General features: G+C 38.5%; 1 protein-coding gene across 1 annotated transcript; it reads left to right on the top strand.

Moving 5' to 3' along the window:
* Window positions 1–1,037: 1,037 nt before the first annotated feature.
* Window positions 1,038–8,965, top strand: LOC103709628 (U-box domain-containing protein kinase family protein). Its single transcript, XM_039130604.3, has 9 exons — window positions 1,038–1,356; window positions 1,457–1,578; window positions 1,673–1,788; window positions 5,502–5,623; window positions 5,717–6,048; window positions 6,245–6,346; window positions 6,886–7,314; window positions 7,532–8,281; window positions 8,369–8,965. Exons 1-9 carry the CDS (start codon window positions 1,191–1,193, stop codon window positions 8,561–8,563), a joined length of 2,334 nt encoding a protein of 777 aa, XP_038986532.3. The 5' UTR covers window positions 1,038–1,190; the 3' UTR covers window positions 8,564–8,965.
* The last annotated feature ends 2,681 nt before the right edge of the window (window positions 8,966–11,646 follow it).

Here is an 11,646-nt window from a genome sequence, read left to right as displayed (position 1 = left end):
TATGCGGTTTCTAATTTTGTTTGCACGCACAGTGAGGCTAATGGTTTGTAGATCTTCTACCATGCATGTTTTACACCACAGAGAGTTGTGGATATTTGGATAATCTCAGAAATTTAAAATAGAAGGCTCCCAGATAGTTCCTCAACCACATGTTAGAGATGCCAGTGAAGACCAATCATAGATATAATATTACAAATCAATATTTATTGACCTGATGTTGATATAAACACAAGGCATCTGCTTAATTAATAACATATAACGTCAAGCTAATGGGCATCATGACAGATATGAACAGTACCATTCATCTTGTGGTTTTTGGATGAGACTTGTGTCTGGGCATTAAATATTTAACAATTAATCAGTAGACCTAAATATAATTTGACTAAATTACAAAAACCGCCGGACATAAGTATAATTATCTCTTACTCTTAGAAGATTTTTTTTTGTAATTTGCACTATAATTTTTTTGTTAATATATTGAGATGGAGTTCCACGCATTGAAGCCGAGTTCTATCCGGAGATCACAAATGGTTTCGCCATCTTTCTGGGAACTCGTGATTAGCGTTCAAAAAATATTTACTAGTTCATATAGGGAGTTGAAAATAATTTCTTTAACTTTTTTTGGAGTTTAAACCATCTGTAGTCTCTACACGAAGATCAGACATCACTTGTGGTTAGAAACTAAAATACTTTTATTTATATATTCATAGTAGAGCTGATGATAGGCTTAATTTAGATATAAAATATTAAATTTTAAATAAACTCATCTTAAGTTTAATTAAAAATAAATAGAGTTTAGATCTTGCTGTTTCGAGACTGTTTGCGGTAAGATTCGTCATCTCGATGCCAAATTTCACACGATGCTATATTAGTGTAGTATTAATATAATATAAATTTTTTTCGAGTTATTTATATCGGACATCAATACCAAAGTGATATAATATGGTATGTTTTTTACCATGTAATTTAGACCGACATGGTTTACTGCGGTATTTATCGGAAACATATTATAAGAACCAGAAGATAATTAGTAATTCAAACTTGGGGTCTCAAATACGAAACTTGATTCATCCGGTTGACTTACGGTTGACCCCAATCGAAAGAAAACCACCTTCGGCCTCCTCGCCAATCCCTTCCAGCCGCCTCCCCGCCCCCGTATTCGTTTTCCGCTTCTCTTCTAGCGGCGGCGGATGGCGGGCGTCGCCGGCGATGCCGCCGCGACGGTGGCCATCGCTGTGTGCGGCGGCGGCAAGAGCCGCCGTGCGGTCCGCTGGGCGGCGGCGAACCTCGTCCCGCACGCCCACAGTGTCCTCCTCCTCCACGTGATCTCCCCCGTCTCCTACATCCCCTCCCCCTGTGAGCCCCCCCCCCCCCCCCCTCCCCCTTTTCTCTTCTCCTTCTTCGTCCCTATCGAATCGAAGACCCGATAACCCTTTGTTTTGGTTCTCTTCTGCAGCCGGAAAGCGTGTCCCAATTGAGCGAATGGAGCGCGAGGTGGTGGAGATGTACATCAGTGATCTCAAGTTGAAGTCCCAAGAAGTCTTCGTCCCGTTTAAGAGGCTCTGCGGCACCAAAAATGTGAGATTTTTTGGTCTCTTGCTCTCGTAATATTCGTAAAGGTAGGATTGTTGATCTTTCTGAGAGTCAAGATCGAGCATGCTCTGTTCTTTAGGTTGAGACTTTGGTGTTGGATGGAGAGAATCCTGCGGCCGCTCTACTGAGATATGTTTCAGATTCGGGCACCAAGAATTTGGTGTTGGGATCCTCTGCCATTAGTTGGATCAGAAGGTGTGGTTCCTTTGTTAGCATAATTCTGCAAGAAATTTGTTTCAAATTGTCTTTCTTCCTTTCCTAACTATATATTTATCAGCAAGAGTCTATACAATTGTCAACTGGGCTTGAATAATAACTGAGTTTTGATTCACCAGTTTCAGGATTTTGAAAGATAGTTAAGTTTGTGAAGCTGGAAATTAGGTAGTTTAAAAAATAATTAAGTTAGAGAAGCTTGAAATTAGGTAAAATGTGAATAGATGGGTGGGACTTATTATATTATATGGAGATACAGCGCAGTACTTTCTGATGTTGTTGGGAGACTGGAATCATAGAGAGGGGAAAGAAAAGATGGAAAATCTGTTATTAAGAAAGTTCTTCCTTTTCTTTTCATTATGCTATCTTTAACTATGAAAAAGATATCATTCATTCTTCTTTTAATCTCTCATCCACTCTCTCCTGCCATGCACCCAGCATCAGGTAGCAAATAAATTGGCGTTTGGGTGCTCTTTTGGTTGCAATTCTTGACTTGCCAAAATTAAATTTTTTCGACAAGTAACATAAAACATTGTAGTAGCAATGAAAAGAATGAAGCATGGAGAGAATGTGGTGCAAGGTATCTAATCATGCCTTATGGAAGAGCTACAAAGTACCTGATTTTTAATTATCAATACATTGTCTACCAACTTAGTAAATGGAAGGGCATTAGAAAAAAGCATCAAAGTATCCTAGGAGATTTGTTTGACACTTCCTTTGCCATATATGAAACCTTAGCATTTGTTTTCCAGAAGAATAAGTGAAACTGAGTTCAAACTTTCTTTGAGAATTTCTGACAGATCACCCTTGCGAATTTGTGTCTATGGGACGGATAACCTAATAGATGTCCTTACTGGAATAATGTCCATCCCTCATCTACTATCATGATGGAGCAGATCAACCCGTCTTTTCAGACCTATATAAACTTCCAACCAATTCACTGTATTTCAAAACTCTTCACGTTATCCCTAACTCAAAATTAACTTTTGCAAACTTATGTTCAGAGAGGCCACAACCATCTGCGTCACATCTTGTACTATTTTGAAGTTGATTTATTATAATTTCTTGTTTCATTCTCCATCATCTTGTTGCTTGGCTTTGCTTTAAACATTTTTAATACTGTTCTTGTTTTGTAAGGTCTTGTTCTCATATCTTTGTAGGATCTTGTTCTTCTTCTGTTATATTTGCCATTTTTGGGTTTTGCTCCACTATACACATGTTTTTTGTTATTGTGAAATCCATCTTTCTATAGAAAACCATCCCTCCAATTCTCTTTCAGCCATACTTGTAGTTGATGTATAAATATTTCATGATAATGATCAACCTTTATTCCTAATGATTGTGGACCAGATTTACAAATTCTACTTCAACATAGTTCCCACCTTAGTCTGAGTCCTCTAAAATGGAGGTGTCAACAGATCCATGCTCATCAATTTCATCCAAATATCTTTGGTTTCTAATGAGCTTTAGTGACCCATCAATAGTATGTTCTCTTTGGTCTATATACATATATTTAAGCCATCCCAGATGACTTTTCTATTTACACCCCATCTCAACAACCTAGTTGGAGGCTGTGAGTAAGCGCCATATGGATAGGTTAGATGGAGTAAAGGTAGATGGAAGTCATGTGACCCTTACTGGGTTGGATAAGGTTCGGCCACCATAAATTCCATTTAAAAGTGGAGGTATCGGTCAAAGAGGCAAAATTTAGCCATGATACTAATGGGCAGACTGAAACATCAAGACTTGACCGTGATCATCCACAACTCAAGGCATATGAAGTCGGATGGTTGGAAGAAGGAATAGGCCGAGGTGATCGAATCGTTCTTAAAGATATTTTCAAATATAAAGTTCGTAGTGTAGGCCGAAATAACGAGAGACGACCAATGTAAACCATATATGGATAAGCCAAGGTTGATAAAATATGATTATTGATTTGATAGTTGATGCAGAGCGACCATAATAACGAACGTGCGTAGTGGGAAGATAACTGATATCAGTTATCAGAATTGCCAGGAGTGGAGGTCAGAGGTGGATAGCAACCATCAGAATGAGCAGTTTCTATTTCTTAGTATAAATAAGTGGAATTGTACTCAACGATGCACCCTTCGCTATCCATGTTAAAGAATCTTATTTTACCTTAGCTTTACTTTATTCTTTACTTTCCAGTATCTTAAGAGTAGTGTTAACTTAGAATTCTTCTACCATAGCCCAGTCTATATTTTATCCCAATCCATCTTCCTCGAACAATGGTGTGATGGTGGCGAGATAAAAGGTTTTGAAGGTCAAGTTACCGAGACCCATGCTACTCTTCTATCCTTCCTTCGATCACCCCTTTTCTGACTGTATTAACGCTGGTGGCATGTTTGCGCACCTGTCTACTCGTCTTGCCATTAACTTGTCAAACAAGCTTTCTATCACGCCCATCTTATCACTTTTATTGACTAAAAAATACTCCTTTTTCTGGCAATATTGGTGAGGAAAGCTTCGTGCAAACATCTCCTTTGATTATTTTTGGTGATGTTTGGCTTCCTTTAGTGTGCTTATGAGCATGCTTTTGCTAGAATTGCAAGCATGGTCTGCCGTACCGGTCCGTATCGGCCGGTACGGGCCGGTACGTACCGGTCCGGCCTGGGACCGGTACCGGATCAGCGTGGAATCCAGTACCGGTAGATTATTGTTGAAGAACCGGTTCCGTACCGGTTCGGACCGGTTCGGGACCGGTACGACACCGGTTCGGGACCGGTACGCCACCGGTTCGGACCGGTACGCCACCGGTTCGGACCGGTTTCGTACCGGTCCGGGCTGCCACCGGTACGCTGACCGGTACCGGTACGGCGAACCTTGATTGCAAGAATACATAAATATATGATCTTTGCTGCATAGACGATTGCCCATGTGCTGCTTAAGTGCTTCTCTTTATAAGCTGGTTTTGTAGCTATTTATTGATGCTTCAACTGGTTTTAACAATCACTCAAACTCCAAAAGTGCAACTCTACTTTTCACATCCAAGTTCAATTGAAACCAAGAGGAAACAAAATCTTGCTGTTTGGTGAGTCAGTGAGTCCTCCACTCTTATTGACACTAGCAGCGTCATGTTTTACAAGTAGAGACTCTTTATAAAGTCAGTTGCATTAAAGTCAAGATTTCACAAGTGATTATTTTCTTCTTATTAAAGTAGTATTTCTGGTTTTCTTCATGCTTTCCCTTGTAATAATTTTGTCATTTAATTTCTTTTGTTGTATTCCCTTGAAAAAAAGAATTTCTTTGGGTATATTTTCCCTTCCCCATATCACACCCTGCTTTTAGGTTAAAAATTCTGTTTTTACTGTTCTGGAATTTCACTTAGGTACTTTTGCTCTTTAATCTTTCATATTAACACTAAAGCACCATTCCCTGCATTTTTTTGGACCTGAAATTTCTCTTTTTTAATAGCTGATGCCTAAATCTCATATTTTCCTGAGTCGATGTTGATGCCATCGTTGAATCAGATCTTTGTCACCTTAACTAATAACTGATGGTATTGGCATACTTAGCTGATCTGCAGTAACTGTTAACTCTACAATACTGAAGCACATTAGTTCTTCTTGTTTATTTGCTGTTAGTGTTATGTCCTAATCCCCCTCTCCTCTTGTTATGCTTTCACTTACAGTTCCTGGAAATGACATGTTTTCTTTCTAATTGCTATTTTATAGGATTATAAAGGACCCAAATGTGCCGACTATTATCCTGAAATCTGCCCCAAATTCTTGCAATATTTTTGTCGTGTCACGGCGGAAGCTCACTATGAAACTTGCTTATCAATCAGTCAACGATGGTATTTGCAAATGTTTTTTTCTGACTTTTAGTTTGTTACAACCTTCCGCTTGCATCTCTGAATATATCATGATTGGATAATTTCTTCCTGCAGGGCTAAGTACTAGTATGCTAATACAAACAACTAGTCACAAATCATTTGATCGAATGAGAATGAACAATACTTTTGATAAGCAATCTATACTTAGTTCGGAAAGTAATGGAATATCCCATATATCAGCACAGATAGATGTTGGTTCACACTCTCAAGCCCGCAGCAATAGCAGCTCTTCTACTAATGCTCGCCAAAATTCAGAAAAAGCACCATTATTACCTTGTACTGGAGGTCAGGGAAACTTGGATAACAATACCCAAACATGGAGGAAATATGATGTTATGGCTTCTTTCAAAGGCATTCCTTTTGTGATTTCGCACTCCACAAAAGAGGTCAATGAATTGTTTTTATGCTGCAGCTTGAAGAATTTTTTTCATCTTGCTTGTTGACTAGTATTATACTAAGTCTTGTTTTTAATTTTTAGTTTTTGTCTTAATAATTCTTTGGCAATATGTGGTACAACATATTAGATGATAAATTAATTTTAAGAATAATGCTAACATTTGCTAATTTAGATAATCTATGCAGTCCGAAGCTCCAGCTGAAGTAGTAAAGTTGAGGAAAGAGTTACAGAATACTCTTGCAATGTACAACCGAGCATGTGAAGATCTGGTCCATGCTAAGAAAAAGGTTAAAGTTGGATTTCTTTTTATTGCCCCTGACTTTAAAGTTGGATTTTTTTTATTTCTCCTGACTTTTGCAAAAATATGAATACACTATCATATGAAGGCAGAAGGACCAATTATGTTATGTTTTCCACTCATGTTCATGGATAGGTATTCACAGATTTCTCTCCTGTTTCATGATTCCAACTTTGCCAGCCGTTCCTATTCTAGGCCCTTTTCATTTAGAATTTGTCTTTTTCCTACCTTTTTATTTTTGTAGAAGTTTTTGCTTGTCTTTCCTCTTTTTGACCCCTTTGACATAAACTTTGACCACATCTTAAATTGGGCCATTTCTAGACTATAATGCATATTTTAAACAATTTATTATACCGGAATCTTGAGTATATAGATGTTCTTTCTTTTCTCTTTCCCATTTACTCATTCATAAATTGGTTTTCCCCAAACATTTATTTCACCACCCTCGTTCATGTCTGCCAATTCATCCTTTCCTCAGGTTTGTTCTTCATTTCTCTACATTCTAATTCATATTGTCGCATGTTGCAGGTCCACTTGCTTTCTGCTGAATGCTCTGAGGAGGCAAAGAAAGTGAAAGATGCGCTAGAGAGAGAGGAAACATTAAAACAGATTGCAGCAGAAGAGAAGGCCAAGCATTCGGAAGTCATTAAAGAAGTTGAGGAAGCAAGACAATTACTTGCAAAAGAGGCTTTGGACAGACATAAAGCAGAAATTGTTGCCAGCAATATGTCGTCAGAGAAATCAAGAGTAGTGCATGCCCTTCTTTCAAATGACAAGAGATGCCGAAGGTACTCAAGGAATGAAATAGAGGTTGCGACTGATAACTTCTGTGATGCCAAGAAGATTGGTGAAGGAAGTTATGGTGATGTATACAAGTGCAACCTTGACCACACCCCAGTGGCTGTCAAGGTTCTTCGGCAGGATGCAGGTGACAAGAAAGAGGAGTTCCTTAGAGAGGTATGCTACAAGGCTACAATTCTTGAGTTTCTGTTTAATTGACTAATAAGCTATATTTGCCATCAAAAATTTTTCTCTCCTTTCTTCATTTTTGGAGTACTATTTTAATAAGATGTAAAGCCTAACTTATTTGATTTTGTTTTCCTGACCATTTCTTGCCCTCATAAGCCTGGTGGAAGAGAAGAAAATAATGTTGTTTATATCAAATATTATACAGGTCGAAATTCTTAGCCAACTTCGTCATCCCCATATGGTTTTACTGCTTGGAGTCTGCCCTGAGAGTGGGTGTCTTGTATATGAATACATGGAGAACCGGAGCCTGGAAGATCAGCTATTTTACAGGGAGGGCAAACAGCCACTCCCATGGTTTATCCGATTTCGAATTATTTTTGAAGTGGCCTGTGGACTTGCTTTTTTACATGGAACCAAGCCTGAGCCTATTGTTCACCGTGATCTGAAACCTGGAAACATTTTGTTAGATCGGAATTATGTAAGCAAGATTGGTGATGTTGGACTGGCAAAACTCTTGCCAGATATTGTACCTGATGGTCTCACAGAATACAGAGAAACCATTCTTGCTGGTACACTTTATTACATGGATCCTGAATATCAACGAACTGGCACGGTCCGACCAAAGTCAGATTTGTATGCTTTGGGAATCATTGCCCTTCAATTGCTGACTGCAAAACATCCGAAAGGACTTATTTTAAATGTAGAGAATGCAATTAGAGGAGGTTCTTTCCCTGATGTTCTTGACAAATCAATATCAGATTGGCCACTTGTGGAGGCAGAGAAATTAGCAAAGCTTGCATTGAAGTGTTCCAGACTAAGATGCAGGGATAGGCCAGATCTTGAGTTGGAGGTTCTGCCAGAACTTGAAGAACTTATATATATGGCAAATGTTTGTTTTAAGTTGAGACAGTGCAATGTTTATGCACCTAGCCACTATCTCTGTCCCATCCTACAGGTAAAACTTTCAAACATTAATACAGGTCTTCTGGTTCTTTCTGTGTCCTTTTCCAAAAAACAAAGGATCATCTTTGTCTCTATGCAGGAAGTAATGGATGACCCCTATGTTGCTGCTGATGGATATACATATGAATGCAGAGCAATCAAAGCATGGCTTGGAAAACATCAGATATCTCCTGTTACCAAACTTAAGCTTTCTCATACCTCCATACTCCCGAATCATTCACTGCGTTCAGCTATACAAGAATGGAGGTCCCATGCAGCATTCCTAACCTCCTGAAAAGAAGAGACTGCTGGATGTACTGTATATAATCATGCTATAAGCTTAAGAAAAGGCTTTGGATTAGGATTTATATAGGTGATGCAGATGGGAAATAGTTGATGTATGGGGAAAGTGCATGCCAAATGCTGCCTCTCTATATAGAAATATGGAATAGCCTCTTGCGTCTTGCCTTTTGAGTGGTTAGCACAGACATAACCAGAATATGTTATTCATAAATAGAAACATGGCATCTTTCTAAAGTTGTTTGATTAGCTTCTTGAAATTGCTCCAGCAATTGATAGACTAGGCAATGTATGTTGAAATTTTAGTATTAAATGTCAGTGTAACTGATTGTGCTGCATTTATGTGAAAGACAGTTAGATGATGCTGCATCCATTAGTAAAATAGTGCTTCATGAAATTGCTCATGCTTGTTTGGTATTTGGAATGGAATACTGGGAGTTCTTCAATGTTTTAGTTCTTCACAACTTTTTCTCTCTCTCTTTTTTTTAAAGAAAGACAAAAACAGTCGCAAGCCACCTTAAGATTTTTGCAAGAGTTATTGTCCAGAGCATTGATTGATCTGTGAAATATCTAGCAGCTCCATCAAGAGATGTCTAAAAACTATACATATAATTGGAAAGGCCTTCCATAAGGTTTGCTAAGGTTGCTGATTGTATTTGCTTGATGGCATTGTCATGCAGCCTTTTCCTATTCTTTTTTTTTTTTGATCATCCAATAGTGCTGTTTTATTCCTTAAATTATATATCGGTTACTCCTGCAGCGGTTTGTTGGGTTGAGGGGGAAAACACTGGAAGTCAATATGAATGACTACTGAAACATTTTATCGCCATCAATACATATTTGACAGGGCTTTTATTGGTAGGAAAATGTCATTATCATTTCAGCGACGGTTCTTAGTAGATATTTTAAGGTAATGGTTCTAATAATATCCTTTTTATTTTTGTCTACATAAGACATATTGCTTATTAGTCATTTATTTCTCTTATATTTCTTTGCCCAACCATCAGTAAAATCTTTCAAACTTGACCATGCCTAATTGGACTGAGCCAGTGATTTGCAATGTTGCTTGAAGTGGGAGTTCGTTCACTCGATAGTCCTGAACTTTAAGCTATGATCTTCGTCGACTTCCGTTTAAAGCTGTTTCGCGTGGTCTGCGACATGCTAAGAAAAGGTCATCATCAACTTAGAGTCCATGTTTTTAATACATATAATCAGTAGCTCAATTCTATAGTGGTACTGAAAAAAATATCCTGAATAATTTTCATGACATGGAAGACTCTTTGAAGGCAATAGATATAAAAAATTTTTCAAAAAGAAAGAAAATAAAGTCACTGTTAGATTAGCTAGCGAGGAGAGACAAAATGGCACTACCATCCTATGAAATGTACCTCATCGTCAAATGATGAATATTGAAAAAAAGGAGGATAGAATGATTAGGTAACCCTAATGTATCGATCGATCGACTTTATGCGCACGAGATCACATTTAGAGCCGGGGCCCTCTTCTATTGCAGATTGAATTGGGAAAATCCAAGTTGCATCAACTGTCAGTGTATGGCATAATGGCTGGTGATGAATGACATTGTTAGATATGTATTCCATGCCATCTCCATCCTACTCGATCACTGGCCATTGGACAACTGGTGATTGGAAATTGAACCCCTCCAGTTCACTTGAAGTGGAGAGGATGAACCCTTTGTATAAAGTACTTCATAATTACACATGAAATGCCTCTTTTTTGTGTTAAATGGCACAACGTAGAGATTGTTAGACTATCAGTCTTGCCATTGTTTTTTTCTAGTCTATTAGTCGTAGGAGATAAGGCTTACCACTCACTGAGATTCCCAATTCTCTTCTTTGATGGAAAACTATTAATAGATTAGGAAGTCTTTCTTTTAAATCAATTTTATTCCCTTTTTTTTAATCTGGGTATGCCCAAAAAACGATTAATAGATTAGGAAGTTATTTGAAATGGTTTAGGATATCTTCTTAGGCTGAGTTCGTGAACGTCTCCACCGATCGGAGATTCCCTGAGGAAGTAGGCGATCCAGACACAACATTTTTCCGGAGCTCTACCGGAACCGAGGAGGAGGCGGCGCTGACCCTAGAAGAAGAAAAATCCGTTCTTGGATCGAAAAGAGCCGTCGGAACCCGAGGTTTTGAAGGGGAGTACGGATTGGCTGGGGTTTTCTGATGCTGGGAAGCGGATTCTTTGAGAAAGATAGCATCTTGCTAAGCGGAGATGGGTCTCGATTGTGGGAGGGAGGAACTCTAGGAAGCCGAGCTCGACGCGAGCAGAGGCCAAGAAACCACGAGTGCTAAAGCCCGCTGGTTTCCGAGAAGATTGAAAGGAAGGTGAAAGGGAACAATGGGAAGCAAACGTAAGCCAGGGTTCGGGAAACTTGCAAAGAAAGTGGAATTAAATCTGCCACGAACTGGAAAGAAAAGTAGTAGCTGAATCAAATTCTGAGAGAAGATCAAAAGCACAGCAAACATCTCAATCTGAACTTATATATAATTAGCTTATTTTTGCTCTACTCGGTTACTGATTATTTAGCTCTAAACATGAATATTGTGATTCGGATAATTATACTTGGAATATCTTTAAGGGGCTTTCTTCTTAATGGTGGCAATGCTAGACTTTAGAAATGGTTTGAGATGGTCTGAGAAGGGTTTCAGGTCAAATGGTGTATGAATTCAAATAAGTGTTGCAAAGACTTGGAGCTTTTACTTTCTTTTTTCTCCATAGCCTAAGTTTACTATATGCCATGGGTTTCCTTACAATATTAGATTAACATGTCCTGTTAACTCCTACATTTTGGGACAACTACCAGCAATTTAGTGGAAACAAATTCTTATTGTTCTAGGGTTAAGGAAAGCTGGTGGTTGCAAGCCATTGATCATTCAACTCCAACAACTCACCACCTTGATCTTTTTATATCTTAGCACTTATATGCTCCTGTTTCTCTATATAGGAGCCTTGCAAGGAATTCAAATGTACAAATATTGTCAAACATTTGGTTACAGTGTAGCAGAGTCAAATTTTGGAGGTCATATTCTTATGGATACATCGACCGGC

The sequence above is a fragment of the Phoenix dactylifera genome, chromosome 12 (genome assembly GCF_051530095.1).
Source record: "Phoenix dactylifera cultivar Ajwa chromosome 12, Ajwa_hap1_PhDact_Kaust_v1.1, whole genome shotgun sequence".
In the NCBI taxonomy this organism is placed as follows: domain Eukaryota; kingdom Viridiplantae; phylum Streptophyta; class Magnoliopsida; order Arecales; family Arecaceae; genus Phoenix; species Phoenix dactylifera.
The sequence above is the reverse complement of the archived record's forward strand: the minus strand, read 5'-3'. Positions and strand labels throughout refer to the sequence as shown.